We start from the raw sequence: 18,736 nt of genomic DNA, 5'->3' as shown, positions 1-18,736 counted from the left end.
ACACTTTGGCTAATGTAACTCTTCTGTTGCCTGCTCATTGCTATGTTTAGCAACGAGAGAGCCCGTAACCAGCTGTTAGGTCAGAGGTCCATTAAGCTTGCAATCTCTTAATTACTCTCTTTGGGAGCCACGGACACCCTGATGTTGTTGGTGCAGAGTATAGTGTATAGATGCTTGCATCTTACCAATGATGACAGGTTTCTTAGTTTGATTTTATGTTTGGGATTAATGATGGTATTTATTCATTACATTGATCATCGTTTTGATTAACTGGGACCTTTCTCTCTCTTTCAGAACTCAATGAATCTTCCTCCAGACAAAGCGCGGCTCTTGCGACAGTATGACAATGAGAAGAAGTGGGAACTGATCTGTGATCAGGTGAGCATCAGCCACTCATCTAAATGATGTGATCCGATGTAGCTGCTGCATAAGTCACATTTAATTGATTGTAGCTGCTTAATTACTAAATCATTTTAAATGCTGAAAACATCTGGGTAAGGTTCACACAGAATGATGTTATATGTGCTGTCTGGACTGTCAGCTGAGCGTGTAATCTAGGAGAAGGTCCCACCCCACTGTGTGTCGTGACCGCAACACTCATGCTCCATTGCCCTGCCTTTATCCAGTAAGCCTTTTGCCATCTTTACACGCCACCCTGGCTTCCTTGGTCAAGTGGGTTAAGTGGCACAGCAGGGAGCGCACATCACTTAGCTAGTTGAAAAAACTCAGCCTCTTATTGGCGTCCGTGCTGCGTGTAGGAAATAACAGAGGGTGCACGTTGTGCAATGAGCTGTGGTCTGAGCGCTCTACTCAGTCCGCAACCTCTGTGCCAGAAAGTTTTTCTGCCTCCTTGAACAGAGGAGAAAAACAGAGACAAGATCAAGACCACCACCCACCAAAAACTGTATTGATAGTTACTGACCCTGAGAGGAACTGTAACAGAGAGAAACCACCAGACTGCTGACCAGCAGTCAGAGATCTTCATGGGGCTGACTGCAAACTGTCACAGTTGAAGTAAAAATAGTCGCTTTCATTGAAGCTAAACGTTGCCCGGTGATTTTTGCTGACAGTCTTGGCTTCTCGATGGTCACGCACAGAAGAAGGGAACATGCTCGCCACAGTTCATGTTCATAATAAACGTTTTATATTGTGAATTTAAAGTTTCTTATCCTTTCTGTGAGGATGGGAACCTTGAGACAGACCGCTTTGAGCTGGAAAACTATGGTGGAAATTTTTCCAGCCAGAAAATCGGTTCTGAAAGGAAACTAATTTTCAGCGCAGGAAAGTTACAGCAATGAATTTGTGTGGTACTGAAATTAGCAAGGAAAAAACCACAGTAAATTCATCTAAATATAGATTTACTATGGTAATGCTTTAATCCTGTCAGATATAACATCTAGTTATATAGTTCTCTCTTATGAGAAAGGTTACATTTGGAAAACCAAATTTAGAAGCTTAACCTGCTCAGACAATAAAGGTGGACATCAGTCATTTGAAAGTATGCTCCATCTCTTTCCTACACTTTGTTTGGTATTAGGTTGAAGTTATAGAATGAAATAATGCATTTTCCTCAGTTTTACTGTTGACATCAAAGAATATTGCTAACCCAGTTCTTCCAGTTCTTTATTCATTTTTTGTTTTCAAAATAAACCTATACCCATGACACTGCAGGCAGCTGTGGGACTAAGTTACTTTCTGTGTCATAGCTACAGTGAAGCCCTTAATGTAACCATGGCAACAGAGAGAAGCAGAGACGACAGGTACACACCCCCTCTGGAAAACAGCCCTTGCGGATGAAATATTAAACGTTTTCTTTCCAGCAATTATGAGGATTTATGAAATATTGATAAATTGTTGAGGTTGTTCTTGAGGTGAACGCAAGGTTAAAACATCCCGAGTACAAAGAGGGAGATCGGCACGATCAACTCTTCCCAGTCGAATGCTGTGGTTGTGATCTATTTCTAGCCATCGGAGCGTTGTACAGAGGCGTAGTTCATATAGATGAGTCGCTGTGAGAGTACAACAACTGGTTGGCAACTCTAATTTTAAAAGGTTTCTCAGATGTAGAGCAGGAAGTAAAGATCACTGCTCAAACTTAACTTAAACCTGCTATTCTGGACTCTTCATTGCCACGTAGCATGTTGAAACCCGCTTATATTCCTCTACATACCAAACATATTTGCTCACTGTGATTTCACCGGTCTTTATAAATTCACACTTTTATATTTGTGAGGTATTTACACACCTCACAGGTCTTTGCGCTCGTCATGATTTGCACCGTACCGTTCGCTCGTTATTTTGCAGACTCTCCAGCTCGAGCTTCCAAGCTTTAGAGCTGTCCGCCTGCGTGTTGCTGTCTGCTGAGAGCCGGCTCTTTTTCCTGACAGCTCTCTCGTCTTTCCTGTTTTTATGCGACAGACCCTGTGGCAGTGACAAATGTGATGTTGTCGATCCGTTCTCTGTATCTGTGTGCGGAGGGTGGACACCTTTCCAGGATGTGATTCATGACAAAAGCGGCACAGCAAATACTGCGCTGATGAAGCTGACAGTTTGAAGTTGTTTGCATAAAAGCATGTGATATGGATGGCTTTTGGTTACCAGTGAGGGAGGTTTGCAAGTGTATGTGTTCCAGTAATTCGCACACATGTACGGCCAACCTGTAACTGTCGCTGACCTTTAACGAGATCAGAATCACTGTATCCTGTTACATTTGTTTGAAGAGATATGGCTGTCCGTTAGAGGAAAGCCACTGGGAGATCAAGTTCTTGTCACTGCCTGCTAAATTCTCGCTCCTCTTTTTGGGGAATCTGACGCTGGACAGTAACTTTCTTTCTTTTTTCTTTTTAAATATTCTTGCTAGTAAGTGAAACGAGCCGCCGATCTATATCACCTCCCGATCTATAAATCTATACAAGATCAGAGCATTCAAAATTAGGAAGAACACTGGAGAAATGTGACCGCACTGCATGAAGAACACATTTTCCTTTCTGTGATATGGCCTGCAGTCTCAAACTGATGCAGTGTGGGCTACGATGCGGCACTCAGCCTGATCCAAACGCTCTTTCCTGCTCAACACAGTGATCCAAATCCAGCACTAATCTGCTGTATCGTATATATTTAGAGCATCGTATATAATGGTCTGGCGTCAAAAGTCTTGCTGGTTGAACTTGGGAGACTTAAACATTCATGTAGCCAGGTGTGGCCACAGTTCTCAGGCAGGCAGCTCTTTACAGCACGCTGAAATTAATGAAAAGATCATCAGTGAAATTTGTTTTGCATATAAAGGCTGGTTGCTGTTTACTAGCCATGAGTTCAGACTTGTGAGGCTGTGGTGTGTGTGTCTGTGTGTGTGCAGTCATCTGAATGAACAAAGTGGCTCTGTCAAACAAAACTGTGAAACTGTGAATATAACTTCCACTATTGTTACACGAGAACTGTCCAGATGTTTAGCTTCTGCCCTGTGCTCTTGTTCTCCTCTTCCTCTCGTCTTGTTTCCTCCCACCCCTGCTCATTTCAGTATTTTTGTTTTTTGTTCCTTTTTACAGGAGCGATTCCAAGTGAAAAACCCGCCTCACACGTACCTCCAAAAGCTGAGGAGTTATCTAGATCCAGCAGTCACAAGAAAGGTGAGTGGCCTTGCTAAAACATGCTTCCCTGTTCCACTGGCCGTTTCAGCGCTGTGGCTTTTCCTTCCCCTCTGACCCCTCTATCTCTTGTCCAGGATATCTCTACAACTGAGGAAAAATTGTGCACATGAGTTCTGGAGGAGACAACCTGGGAACTAGTTGCAAAACGGGCATCAGAGTGACTTAGATAGAAAGGAGACAGTTGTTTATCTGGAACCGCCCGGGTTTGAGAAAACCACTGGCCACTGCTGTTCTGTGGCTGAGGGCATGCTCTGCACTCACCATGCACTGCCAGAAAGAGCAATGGAGAAATAAAAGTTTGAAACAAGCTACTTGAATGCAGAGCGACGCAGTCACATGAAGCGCTGCACTCGCATCACCTTGTAGCATAGCAGGGACTAACTGAAGAGATCAGGAGCGTCCCAGCAACATGATAAAGATGGTCTTATGTCATCTGAGCAGCCAGTTCTGGTTGTTTTCCTGGCAGCTTGGAAGGGAGAAGGGAGTAAAAGGAGGAGCTTCGTGAAGACAAGTATCAGCCAGCTCTTAGGGGTTTGCCAAAATGAAGTCTTTTTGGCCTTGCTGAGCGAGCTGTGGGGGGAAGGTTGGGAGACCAGCGTCTGTGATAAACAAATTAACCAGAAGACTCTGCCAGAATAACAACAAATCGCTGAATAATTCAATTTGGATTGACTGGAGTTAAGATGTTAAAGCACAACTGGTTAGCTAGAGCAGCACAAACAAAAGCTGTGATGACTAAGGTAAAAAGAGGAGCAGAAATGTTTTATTGGTGCAAGAAAATACCCCAGACAGCACATTCTCTGTGTGTAGCCAAAATCAGCGTTATTAATGGGTACAGTGAGGAGTGACTCCTAATGGTAAATTATGCAGCTTAGTCAGGAATGAAAGAGTAGCTTCAATAATCTTTAAAGAGAAAGAACATAAAATTAATGCGATAAAAGTTTTCTCTGCACATACTGCGTCTCCTAGTACACCTAAATTGTTGAAATGCTGACAGTTCAATAATACGAGGCTCTCACAGAATTTTAAGAGCATTTTGAATGCTAGTTTAATTTACAACCACTCAGGTTAAGACTGACTGGTGATGGTGGCTTAGGCTGCAAAATATATGCTTTTCAATGATAAGTTCAGCAGTTTGACTCCTAGTTCTCGGCCTTGCCAGGCTGGGACTTTGTTTGCTTTTTGGCACAAAGAACTGCATTTGCAGCATGTTAGATGGTGACGATAAAGAGCTAACTAGGCTGATCTGGAGTATCGACCGTCACAGAGACTGCTTCACCTATCTGGCTAATGTAATGCCTGAGAGATTGCACTTATAGAAGATCTGATAAAGGCAGAAAGCACAAAGAAAGTAACGCATGTCAAAGGAGACATGATAGACAAAACACTGAAAGGCTGTGTCAGTGGTAGAGGTGTAGGTTTGTTGACAGCTAGTATAAATCTGCCTCGGTAACTGACACCGACTGTGAAACTATAGATGGAGAAGTACTCCTCTTCCCTTCCTTCACACATGCTGCTGAAGTTTTCACACATGAATGCCTAGTATGAGGTAGTTACTGGCTATCACTGTGTTTAATTTTCACATTTCTTATCTCATAAGAGAACCGGAAGAATATTTTCAGGTGTGTAATAAATCTGTTTAGCTGTAGTTGCTAGGAAATGCATAAGCCTGGTTCTGGCTGAAGGTAACAAAATCCACCTACAAGCACTTTTTAAGCTCTCAAATTAACTTTTTTTTTTATCCGCCTAAAGCTGAGGTGTCAAAAACAATGTTGTTGATTGAGCTTTAGTGGTGCTAGTAGGTGTAATTGTAAGCAAGGCTGAGCTGTCCACCTCCTGGTTGCAGCTTTAAATTTGGTGTCTCAACTTTCTCCTCCAAATCTCCCGTAAAATTTGACTAAGCAAATTTTTCACAGTGCCATACTTGAAGGAGTTGGTGTCTAAACACTCAGCACACTCGTTGTTGGTTCAAGTCGCATCCTCCTTCTTTTCTCTTTATCTTAAAGTCATCTGTGTCTACATGACTAACTGATCTATATTAAACCCCTTTAAATAAAACAAAGCTCTCTTTATTTATTTACCATCATATTTTTACCGATTAGTCTCATAGGCTGAGTGGGCCATGTGGGATTTTGGAAAGTCTTTGCCTGTTCTTTGCCCTGATCGGAAACCTCAAGTGGTCAGGCACAGGGGAATCAAATGAAAACAGAAAGTGAGTCGGGTAATGGCGAGGGAGGGAACAAGAAATAGTGAATAATAGAGCGGGTTAAAGGGGTAGGTGGGGGGGATTTGAAAGAGATGGACAGTGAATGAGAGAGTGAGAGACAAAAAAAGCATGAGAGAGTGTGGAGGAAAAGAAAGAGTTATGGGCTTCTTTCTACATTCCTGCACCATCCCCCTTTTCTTCAAGCTCAAACAATTGCCACTTTGTGCCACTGTGAGAGAGCTGGAGGTCATTGCCTCTGCTTTTCCATAGGCAGGCTCCGGTGCATTCCTCGAGGCAGCTCTCAACCAATAGGCAGCCAAGGAGGAAGAGCTGCAGTCCAACTAGTCCCCAAGAATGTATCAGCTATTGATTTGTTTCCAGGATGAGCCCTCCTGAGCTCACACTTCCCTAAAAACTCCCTTTTTTACCCTCCCTTCTCTACGGTTTCAGTGCTTTCCATGCGCTTGCTTTCCCCTTTCACTTCTCCCTCCGCGTCTCCTCCTTTTTCTCATTTCCCCTCGTGTCGTCTTCGCCCTCCCTCCCCACTGTCTGCTCCTCTCTCTTCCTGCTTTCTCCGTGTTGCAGCTGGTAGCACTTAAAGTGTGGAGTGCGGGGTGTTTGGTGGGGGCTCCGAGAGCCTGCGCAGTTCTCCCAAAATTTGCTCGGCTTTCCACACAAGCGCACAAACGACTCCTCCCTAATAAAAACACTCTGTTTCTCATCTCCTCATGTTCCAGACACACGCCGCCTAAGCCCAAAGACACAGGTCATAGCTATGGGAACAGCTCTTGTGAATGTTAATAATAGGTTAACGTGGGACTGAGCTTCGTTTCCCCCCCTGATACAAACGCATCATGGAAAGTGACTAGGCCCTCCAACCCTCGATGGACTTCTCTTCTCTTCTCTTCTCTTCTCTTCTCTTCTCTTCTCTTCTCTTCTCTTCTCTTCTCTTCTCTTCTCTTCTCTTCTCTTCTCTTTTCAACCACAGCTATCGGCCCAAGATGACCATATTAGGGATATCCACTCTCAGTGACATCATATGGAGAACAGCAGAAAAAACTGTATTTGCTTTAGTCTCATGAGGATTGCCTGCACTTCCGCTGACCTCGTTTTTTCTGCATACAGGATGTGATCAGCTGACCTGCGCAGCTGCTGTGTGCTCTTTGTGGATTTGACTGAATTCAACGACCCTCGATGTAACCAAACATCGGCCATAAACACCCCATTTTGCCCTATAACAGTCCAATACGCTGCATTAGTGCAAAATTCATCACAATACTGGAAACGAACTAGTTTAACATGCACTAAACTGCAGATCATGCTCATGCAATGTTTAAATAATACAAAAGTTATATACTTTAAATTGTTTTTTTAAGTCATTCAACTTAAGTAAGTTCGATCCAATAACTGATTAAAAAAAGATATTTAAAGCAACATTTATAATCTACCCAAACTTGAATTTCCAGTATATCAAATTTTCCTTGCTGAGCAGTCCTTATTTTCTTATCTTCCTCTCCTGTCCTTTATTTTTTTTAATATCTTTCTCCATCTCTTAGAGCAAATGCTAACATTTTCTCCTCCCTCTAAAACTTTAACTTGCAGTCACACGTTTGTGTTTGGTGATATTTCACGAGCTCTTTCCAACACTGGAAATTGCCTGAGTTCAAGCACCGCTCCGATTACACTCTTCTGAAGTTTTTATTAACAAGACGGCAACGGGATATGAGATGGTGTTTTCACCTTTTGACACACTGTGTTTCAAACTCCAGTGCCAGTGCTCTATTATACAATCAATTTTCTCCCCTCCTCTCCTCCTCACTCCTCTGATGTAACACTTTTACTCTCCCCCTCTCTGTCCCGCTCTCTGATCAGGGATCCTCCCCGCCCTCCTGTTGCACTGTGAGGCTGTTTGATCATCACTGGTCACTCACTTCTCTTGTTTTGTTCCTGTGATTGTATAACAGCCTGAAGGGCCTTTTTGTTTTTGGTTTTGCAGAACACCTCCCGTTAGAGGATGAAAGAAAAGAGGAACCCGCTCATCTTCTCTGTTCTCTCGTTTCTCTTTCCCTCACTAGTTAGTTCACAGCTTCCTGCGTGCTGTCTTCTGTCTGTAGCCACAGTAACAGGGTTGAGAATGTGTGTGTGTGTGTGTGTGTACAATTGTGTTTATGTAGCTGCTACTGCTCCTGGCCAGGCTTGAGAGGTAGCCAATTAGGTGACTTGATTTTATCATGCTGCTTCCAGGAGGGATTATTGCTATTTACAGAACCAACATGAGCAAACAGAAACAACATAAGTGGATAAAAAAAAAAAAAAAAAATCCAACTCATGCACTTTCACAGTTTCCAATGACTCAGCTGGCCTTCTTGTTTAGCCTCTTTATTGGTTACTGGCAAATAAAAGCATCATTTAGAAACCTATGGGAACAGCTCCATCTCCTCTTTCATTCTTTTATTTTGTAATCAGTGTGCAGGCTGCCTGCTTTTATATCTAAATGCCAATGTGGTTCCTTCTGTCTGTTTGTCTGACCTTTCTGTCAGAAACAAAGCTTTCTCCAGCCAAAATATCTCTGTGCTACCACATGTTGATTTACAGGAGTATGATGAAACTTTACCTCCCCCACTTTCTTTCCTCCTTCAGAAATTCAGACGACGAGTACAGGAGTCCACCCAGGTCCTGAGAGAACTGGAAATTTCGTTACGGACCAATCATATAGGGTGAGTCACTGCAGAAAGTGCGCGAGGCTTGTGTAGCGTTGCATGTCCGCGACCTGCCTATATTAGATTTAAGGGGAAAAGTCTGGCATTCCAGACACCCGGAGACGCAGACACTGACACTAACCACCACCATCCCCCATTCCTATCTGTGCTCTGACCTAATATTACATCGAAAGCCATGTGGCGACGAAGAAAAGATGAATCAATTGATTGTTTCGGGCAGCTGACACATGAACGGCGTCTGGAGGGGAAACACATTTCTCTTGCAATAGTTGCTCGCTAGTCTGCGATTCTGGAGACGTATTGATACGGTTGCTAAAGAGATACTGATGTTGTAACAGATAAAACAATGATGCATTCATCTGCATTTTCTGGTATTCCAGGGTAACAAGCCTCGACTGGCTGCAGCTGTTATTGGTTCAGTGCTGTATGTTTAGCCTTGAGGAAAGATCAATATCTCGGTGAGAGTCATACAAGGTTTCAGTGTTTTGTCTTGCTGAAGATCACAGGGCTCGAGTCACTAACTAGAGACCCTGTATGAGGATAACGATGGCCTGCTCGACATTAATGAGTCCCACTGGATTCTGGGACATGTTGGATTCAGGAGACTTCTATTACTACTTAAATAAATGAAGATGGTGCAAACATTTAGAAAGAGACATAAAAAAATTTACAGTTTAATTTTCTTTTGCTTGTCAGCTAAGCAGAAAATATTCTTTGCTTGGTTAAAAGAATTAAGAGGTTATTACTGCAGTACTAGAGAAACAAATAGCAACCAAAACAAGGGTTAGAGACTCTTGTAATTAGGTATAATCATACAAATCCCCTTTGGGGTTGCACCAGGAAAGGCATCTGGTGTAAATCTGTCAACTCAAACATGCAGCGCTACCTGGTGTGGCGACCCCTTGTGGCAAGGAAGCAGCCGAAAGCAGCTATCCTTTGAAATGTTCATACTTTAAAGGGAGCGGTTCAAGAGCACTGCTTCCTCTTTGAAAATATTAGCATAAAGCGAGTGTAAATGATAGTTGGTTATTGCTGATGGCTTAAAGTTTGGAAGAGGACAAAATGTGTAAAAAATATGCAGAGCTAGAGCGGACCCACTCTTCTGCACAATAGAACACACAGACCTGAATTTGAATGGAGCTCAAAGTTTTTCTTTTAAAGACACAGATTCCCAGTCGCTTTGCTTTCCTATTAAAAACGTTCACCTGTGGATTGTTTTTTGTGTCTGATTGAATTAGACTGCAGAGAAAATACAAGAATTTCACTCACAAACACAGGAGAGCAGACTTTTTGGATGGTTTGTTAGTACCATTACCTGCACAGCAAGCCATGCTATCTGTCAGATAATTACATAGTAAAAAGCATCAGCACAACAAACATGTTTGAAAGGTCCATTTTAAAAGAGTAGGCGACCACGTGCCGCGTGGCTGCAGTGCAGCGACCCGCGGTTTGAATATGCGCCTCGGTCATTTGCTATATGTCCCCTCCCTTCTCCGAACTTTACTGTCTTCTGCATTTCTGCAATAGTCAAAAATGACAACAAATCTTTAAGATAATAAAGAAAAAAAAGAGTACATTTCCTTGACTCCAGTTTGTTGAGGTGAGGCCTTGCAGTCAGCTTGCAGTCAGCTTGCAGCACCTGCGCGTCACCCAAAAGTGGTATCTAAGTCTCTAATAATGCACTACTTTAAGCCTTAATAAAATTTAAATGGGTTACACTATAAATACACCACCATTTACATGTTATTACATAGTAAAATATGCGATAGAGACCAAAACTAGTATTGTGGGCTTCAATGGAGAATGATTCACGGCCGTGCTTAAGAGATGTGAATATTTTTAGTATAACCTTGTGGAAAACCTGTGCTGCTTGTGAATGAGGCACCTGGATTTACTGTACGAGTAATGAAAGTTAGCAACTCAAAGCAGAATGGTGGGTTGGATGGTCACAGAAGACATGGACACCCTGTCGAGGATTGGATGAAGCAACCCTGAGAACATCCGCTGCCCACAGGCTGTTGTAACAGCAACAATACTCTATATCCTAAACTACATCTCTCAGTCTCTCTGGTTTTCTCTTTTCCTGCCTCCCACACACATATTGTTTTAGTTCAGTGTGTCCATGTCAGCGACACTCACGTAAGTTATCTCATGTGTCTGACAACGCTGTCTCTCACACTCCTACACGCTGTTTACACAATAGTCAAATTCTGCTCTTCAAACCAAAAATACGTTCCAACCACAGCCAGAGACGATGTCCGCCTTCAGAGCTGAAGCTATGTTTACAAGGATAAAGTTATTTTAGAAACCTTATTGTTGGTAACTAGATTACACAAATAGTCTCACTAATCTAGATTAAACAATGAGGCGGTACCATAATAGCAAAAGGACAGGGAAAGGGAGATTGGGAGGGTAGAAGCGACTGATGATGTTGGAACACAGTGTCAGAGGTTAACAGATATTAATTATGCAGGCTGTGTATAATAGACAGATTGTCCCTTTATAAGCACTGCTGATGTGAGCCTGCTTCTGACTTGGTCACCAACATGCAGTGAATGGAGGATTGTTAGTTAGGGTCCTTTGGTAATAATTACTATGAGACCACACCCCCGAGCCTACTTAAACCACCACCGACCCCACTAGGCACTAGTTCACTGGACAATCTTGTTAGTCTTTTTCAGTCCCATGTAGTTACACCACAGGGGAGCTAATAAAGAAGCAGCTAGTGGATTTTTAAAGCAGTTTAGCTTTCATCAGCGCACTACCACTCTGAAGCCTGCCTGTGTCATTATGTGTATGCCCTACAAATTTACTTAATCGCTGAGCAATCAGCCCCATCGAAGCAGTTGTGGGACCAATAAAACGAAACGGCACCTCCACAAGACGCGATTAAATAAAGATCCTCTGTGATTCAGCTAACAGTGCTTATAAATACGAAAGGAGAGCAGCACATACCAAAGGTGGTGGGAGCTTTCCTGTGAAAAGCTCAGCTTTTCTGTGCAGAATGAAAACTAGAAAGCAGGCAAAGCGCTGGATGGGTGGCCCACTGTAGTGGCTGTAAGGAAAGCGATAAAGGGCTTTTGATCATTCTTCAGCTTTGTCTTTATCAGTGTGTGTGAGCGATAGAGAAATAAATACATAAAAGATTAATAATGAGTTTCTATTTGCGTGTTTGTGAACACGTTTGTTTCTCTGAGCCAGGAAGCTTTGAAATGGTCAATGCAATTCTTCTCTGCAAAGGAGGAGAGACAGGGTGAATAATCTGAAAACATCTACCGAGGCCAGGTTACAGCCCGGGAAGAATGTTTAGAAAAAACTAATTGCACATAATGTGTTATACGTAATGTTCGGGACAAAGATTTGATTTCTAATATGAGGCACAAAGAGATGTTGTTGCAAATGAGTAAAGCCAAAATTAGGCAGAAAAACCCAAAATAAATCTATCAGGGAGCAACACCAAAACACCTGAAAGACCACAGCTAAAATGCATGATGACAGAATTATTTCCATGGTTAAAAAAAGAACCTTTACAACATCTAACCAAGTCAAGGACACTCTCGAGGACGTAGGCGTATCATTGTCAAGGCCTGCAATCAAGAGACGCATTCATGAATGGAAATATAGTATATAGTTTGTGTTGTAAACCACTGATTATACTCCAGAGGAGGAAGGTCAGATTAGACTTTGCAAGGAAACATCTAAAAGAGCCTTCAGAGTTCAGAAAAATAATTATTCGGACAGATAAAACAAGGTTAACCAACAAGTTTGTATCAGAATGACAGCAAGAGAAAAGTGTGGAGGAAGAGAGAACAGATATCACATCTAATATGGTGGAGGCAGTGTTATGCAATTATGGGCGTGTATGGCTGCCAGTGGAACCAGGCCACTAGTGCTTCGTGATGATATGACTGCTGATAGAAGAAGCAGGATGAACTCTGAAGTGCACAGAACTAAACTCTGCTCAGATTCAGCCAAATGCTGCAAAACAGCTCAGACTTTTTTGTACCAGACAGATTATTTTTCAATGGTCAGTTGGCTGATCTCAACCGAACAGAGCATGCTTTTCCATTACTAAGTACTGAATGCAGAGAGACCCACAGACAAGCATCAACTGAAGGTGGCTTCAATTAAGGATCTCAAGGGAGGAAATGCAGAATTTGGTGGTGAATTCTAGACTTCAGACAGACACCCAGTGTCTGTCTGAAGTATTTATTTGGTACCCGGGTTGGGGTTTTTTTTTTGCATTTTTTAAACGATTACATAATCAGTGTGATATTTTTTTTCTCATACTGAAACCTGAAAGAATTGCACAAAAATTGTATTTTTTAAGCAATAAATGGAAAAAAAATGCCAGATGTAGTAAAATTATACAAATAAAACTCATATATGCAAATTAATATTGTCATAAGGTTCAATAAAATATTTGAATTTTCTGGCAATTATTTAATGGTTCAGGCTTTAAATGGTTAAAAAGAGTCTTCACATTTATGTTAGTCTTTCCCATTAATTTTAAACCTTTGAAAATTGGGTGAATGAAAATGGGTGTAATATTTGTAAGACCCCTTGAATTAAAGCCCAAAGTCTGCACTTCAATCACGTACTGATTCTTTGATTTACAACCCACTGTGTGCAGAGGCAAAACTACAAAAAATGTGTTTTTGTGCTAAACATTATGGAGAGCACTGGATAATAAACATTTTTAAAATACCGTGTACTCTTAAAAGCAATGTATTACTCTCCCTTTCCATCTTTCTATTTTACAGTTTAGGCTCACAACTGTCCTGCTTTAACTTGTCTAATTTGTAATTGTCAATTAATTTAACACATTTGAAGTGTTTTTGGTTTAATAGTTTCCACTTCTCGTCAGGTGGGTACGAGAATTCCTAAATGAAGAGAACAAAGGCCTGGATGTGCTGGTGGACTATCTTTCTTTCGCACAGTATGCTGTCACGTAAGTCTCCAGCAGCTCTTTCTCCTTGCACCACAATGGTCTATATGCAGAACTCATAATCAACACAACGATGCTATTCTGCACAACCGCTGATGCATCTCCACACAGGGCCAGCACCACCGTCGCTGCTGCCCGGTTGTCAGAAACACTGAGTCACTCGACGCCCAGTGCTGACACATAGGCACTGTGTGTTATGCTAACCATATGCTTCTATTCATGGATTGACAGTGTGGTTATTAGTCACTCACAGAGTCGCTGTTCAGGCCCAGAGTGCCACACAGTTAAATTTTTAATTCACCACTCCACTTCACCATATGTTATTATAGTCTGTCGAAATTATGAATGGTTAGCCGTAAAATTGTGTTTACACAGTACCACTGCAGCAGCAAATTAAAGTCAAAGGACCAGTCTAAAAACTGAAATAGATCATAAAAGGTATGATTTAACAAGCAGCTTTCCATAGTTTGTGCCAACTACAACAAAACATGAGCTTTTTTCTAATATACAGGATCATGTCTAACACGAAAACCCTTTAAAACATTTGTTACTTTTTTTTAAACATGGAGTTGAACACTTTTTTACTTTTAAAAGAATTAGCCTCATATATAATTATAATTAGCCCTAATATATAAGATAATAAGATTGCATATTTTATGTTTGGATATGTTATAGGCAGAAGCAGGGTTTGTGGTTTACTAATGGATTCCTCATCTGTTATCGGTTGGTCAGTGTGGCTTTTTTAAAAATCTGCTGGCTAGCCTAGCATCATTCGATTAGCTTAGCAAGAGTCTGGCTAATTATCAGCATTTTTCACTTCCTATTAATGCCACTGCTTCAAAATTTACTGCATGTTTTCCTTGCTGTAGTCCTCAGTGAATTTACACCCACATCTAGAAAAAAATATATTTTTGTTTTAGGAATGCTTATGACTACATGTACATTGCTCATAACATGATAGCAATATGCTAATTCATACACTTTGCAGAGCATAGTTCCAATGTGCCACTTCTGTGGCACTTACATGGTTAAACAAAAGTGCCACTTCTGTGGCACTTTTGTGCCATGTAAGCATGGTTAAACAAATTTAAAAAAAAAAAGTGTGTATCAGACACGATGTATTGATTTGGTTGTAGTAGTAGGAAATAACTACTTCATGCTACAGTCACACCAAGGAAATTTTTTTTTTCCTAAAACGGACTTTTTGACGTGAAAGCGCATATTGCTCCTCTCAATAAGCAGCGGGTGCTGCGGTGGGCACCTCGCCCGTGCCAAAGCGCTCACAGGCAGAGGATAGTCCTCCCCCAGCTGCTATCAGGGCAGGGCTCCCGCACTGACTGTAACGCAGTCAGTTCTTCTTTTACCGTTATGTTGTTTTGTGGACCACAACGTTTAAAACTACTTATGAACACACACAAAGTAACTCCACCAGAGTGCCTGTTTCGGGTCACTTTTGCCGGTCCAAGCCCGGATGAAGGAGCAGGGTTGGAATTGTGACATTAAAAAAACAATAATTGCTAAAATAAATTTAATTTGTAGTTCTAAATAAATTCTAAATGCATTTAAGACGTTTTTTTTTACTGACTTTATGTCTCTTCCACGATGTTATTTCTCTCTCCAACAGCGTAGGTTACAATTACGTTAGCATGACCAATTATGCAAATTAGGCGATGACATCATTCAGCGACTTCTAGCGACTTTTAGGACAACCAATAGCGATTTTCCTTACTGAGGAGTTGGCAACACTGAAACTCACAAATCAGTTGCTGTCTACATGCAGAAAAATTCACATTAAAAGTTACATTCAGAGTCCAGCCATAACCTTGTAATTTCGAAGCAAAAATTCCTCCCCAAATGACTTAGCTGCTACAGGATGGTGTTTAACTACAAAATGACACAGGAACAACCAGAATACAACTAGTTGGCAGCCAGTTAAGTTGAGTCATTATTGCTAACAGATGCTTTGCAGAGAACTTGCACTTATCGGCACAGACTGATTCAGATTGATTGCATTGCATTGGCATTGCAGTCTTATAAATTAGACGACCTGTTGTTCACAGCCTGTAAACAGCATCAGATGTAAAGCAATCCGAGTAAATGCAGATGTTCCTTGTTACAACAGTTTCGATGGCGAGTGCCTGGAGAACAACCCAGAGGCTGCGATGGATAAGTCTAAGCCCTGGAGCCGCTCTATAGAAGACCTCCATGGAGGAAGCACCCTACCATCTCCCATCACTGGGAACGGTATCACCCGAGTCGGGCGACATTCCACGTTACGGTACAGCACACACACGAACTGCCCTCTCTGGCTGACGAAATGACTAGCCAAGGGAATCGTGATTATTTTGAGAACTCACACATTTCATATGATGCCTCAGCCACGTCCTTTGTGTAGTCATGAGGTCTAAGTCTTTAAATGGCTTAAGATATGTGCAGGGGGGAAGTACCATTTGCCTGGATTTTTTGACTGTGATAATCTGTGATTACATGAGTAACAGTAATTTCTGTGACAGATCTTCTTATGGAACTAGGTTTTCGTCAGGTTTTATTGTTTAGGTTTTTATAAACACCAAACAGACCTTTTCACTCAAAATCCAGTGTGTAGAGGATTTCAGAGCAGTTTATTTATAAACCCATGCCAGCAAAGGTGCATAAATCCTGTTCATTTGTGCATTATTTCTCTAATCTTTCCCATCATTCCATTAATGTTTTGGTACAGCACTCCTGCTGACTTCTGTGGCCTCTAATCCTTTAGTTTGAAGAGGTTAACTTGAACACACTGCACACAAAGAGCACTATTGATTCATGGAAGCACATGTCTTTTTAATATGAGATCCTTAAATGATAATCAAGTCAGCCACTTTTTGTTGTTTTTCCTGTTGTGTGGTGTCACAAAGTAGCGGTGTTTTCTTGATAAATATGTAAATAGATGCAATGGAAGAAATGCAGACCAGACAAACTGACTTGGTGTTTTGGCTTTTGCACATTTTTCACCAGGAATTTAGATGCTAATTTGCTAAATGTGGAAGTTGTAGACAGACCACATGATGAGGTCTCGTTTTATTGTTACTTGCACATATTTCATCCATGCTTTACTGATATTTAAATGACTGTCAAATATCAATATTGTCCCATAAATAACTTCACCCTCCCATGCCATGTCACCTCACCTACACATCTGCTGGCCCCAGATGTGACATCACTGTTGGCTGACTGTCTTTTCTGTTTTGTCCTAATGCCCCCCCACCCTCCTATAGTCATCTGCTCTTTTGTCTGCCAGTCTTCGACAGCAGGCAGGTCTCAGTTTCGCTCTGCTGGCTCAGAGTGAGCTTTCTTCGGCTGTAACCCCAGCATCCCCGTCCCTTCTAGAGAAACAAACACACTTATAATGCTACGAGCAGAGACACACATGGATGTCCACGCACGATCCCCGGCCTCATTGTACTTTATACCTCCCTGGTAGAGCTGCCCAGTTTATTTGTCCCGCTGTCTGTGTTGGGGATGTGAATTATTTGTACTGCTTGCCCACCCCCCCTGCACTTGTGACTGAATTCTCCTTTCCTTGGAGCAAATGGATTTTACTGCACTCATTGTTCCTGCCTGTGTGTCTGTGTGCTGCTTGTGTGGCTCCCTAAATGCCATTCTGTGCAGACGTTAGCCTAGTTTCTACAACAACCATTAAAAGCTCAGCACTAGGCTACAACCAGTATGAGTAGAATAAGTAGCTTCTAACAAGCTTCTGTATTTTGGTTGCTTTTTTCTGTTTTCTATATTTTTTTAAATGGCAAATGAATTATGAATCTTTTGCTTTGGCCTAAGTGGTTTTATAATTCCTAATAATATCGATTTTGTCCATTATACAGATTATTTTCCCTTATGCTTTTTAGACTGGCTTTGAAGTAGAATGATAAATACCGAGAAACTGTTAGATCCCACATTAAGTCTTATCCATATGTCTTCTTGAAACTACCAACTTGAAGGACACCGAGTGCACTGAGCTGTCCAAAGTGTTCTCAATTAAGACGGTATGTGTGAAGCGTTAGCTAGTCACATGTAGCCGTGTTAGAGCTGTTATTGATAGCTTGTAAATAGAGTTGTAGTGATTGATGTTCTGTTATTTAAATTACATTTAGGATTTTTTGGTGTTACATTTGCTTCACTCTGTGTCTCCTTTTCCTTCTTCCCATTCTTCTGCTTTTTCTTGTTCTTCTACCTCTGCTTCATTTACTTCTTTGTTCTTCTTCTCCTCTATTTTTTGCTTCTTCTCATTCTTTGTCTCGTCTTTCTTCTCCCTTTCCCCTCCTTCTTCATCTTCTTTCTTGTTCCTTCACGTTCTCCTCCTTGATCGCCATACTCGTGTTCTTCTTCTTCCTCCTTGTTCTTCTCCTCCTCCGTCTTCTTCTGTTTCTTCTGTATCTCTTCTACCTTCTTTTCATTATCGTCCTACCTTCCTATTTTTCTTTCCTTGTCTCCCTTCTTCTTTGTGCTTTTTCTCTCAAACTTCTCCTTCATGTTGTTGGTGTTACATAATAATGTATCTATTCACTGGTTTGAGATTAGAAAGCGCTGATTAGTCATTTCCTGGATGTTGCCTAATCAGGAGTGGAAAAACTCCTGGATGGAAGGTTATTTCTGCAGTTTGAAGCAGGTGCTCCTGTTCTGTCAGGAAAAGGCTTGTTTATCTACTTCATTTGTTTATTTATTTATTTTAATGCTGCACTTTACTTAATGCAATATGCAGTAATGCTCACATAGCAAATGTGGATACTTGTGTAAGTAGGAAAAAAATCTAGCTCATTTTACTGCTAATTTAGAGCCGTCTTCATCCTCAAACCGCTGCCTCTCCCTTGAAAGCTCCGTTCCTTTTCAGACAAACACACATGCACACTCACACACTGTGTTTTGACACACAGAGAAGTCACGCCTACAGGCATGGGTGATGACACGAATTGGCATGTGTGTCAGTAGCCCGAAGACACATTTTTCCCCAGAACTTGGGTTTGGTAATTGTACCTCGTGATAAAAGTCTGAAAATGAACTCCTTTTCTCCGACTCTTTTTGCATATTATTCAGTTAGACTGCTGCTCCAGCATTTCTGTTTTAGTGTGGGAGCTGCACCAGGAGCAGAGGCCTTGTTTTTGTCCAGATAAAGCTGCACAATCAATGTGCTGCATGCAAATGACTGGCTGCTGTGGTGTTAGCTGTAAGTGATATC

At 41.6% G+C, this 18,736-nt stretch overlaps 1 protein-coding gene across 14 annotated transcripts in view; it reads left to right on the top strand.

Moving 5' to 3' along the window:
- fmnl2a (formin-like 2a) overlaps positions 1-18,736 on the top strand; it is a 47,735-nt gene that overhangs the window by 13,859 nt on the left and 15,140 nt on the right. For 7 of the 14 annotated variants that reach the window (XM_085250632.1, XM_085250628.1, XM_085250635.1 and 4 more), the window contains exons 2-8: positions 295-378; positions 3,546-3,626; positions 8,494-8,570; positions 13,441-13,524; positions 15,644-15,799; positions 16,779-16,814; positions 17,502-17,546. In XM_085250632.1, coding sequence (XP_085106758.1) covers positions 295-378; positions 3,546-3,626; positions 8,494-8,570; positions 13,441-13,524; positions 15,644-15,799; positions 16,779-16,814; positions 17,502-17,546 — 563 coding nt within the window. The remainder of the gene's footprint in view (positions 1-294; positions 379-3,545; positions 3,627-8,493; positions 8,571-13,440; positions 13,525-15,643; positions 15,800-16,778; positions 16,815-17,501; positions 17,547-18,736) is intronic. The other 7 variants (XM_085250638.1, XM_085250636.1, XM_085250639.1 and 4 more) reach the window with 2 other exon arrangements.

This window comes from Mchenga conophoros, linkage group LG16 (genome assembly GCF_057382185.1).
Source record: "Mchenga conophoros isolate Kocher_MC1m ecotype Shallow Benthic linkage group LG16, M_conophoros_male_GT1.1, whole genome shotgun sequence".
Classification (NCBI taxonomy): Eukaryota; Metazoa; Chordata; class Actinopteri; order Cichliformes; family Cichlidae; genus Mchenga; species Mchenga conophoros.
Note: the sequence above shows the minus strand (reverse complement) of the source record. Positions and strands in the feature narration are given on the sequence as shown.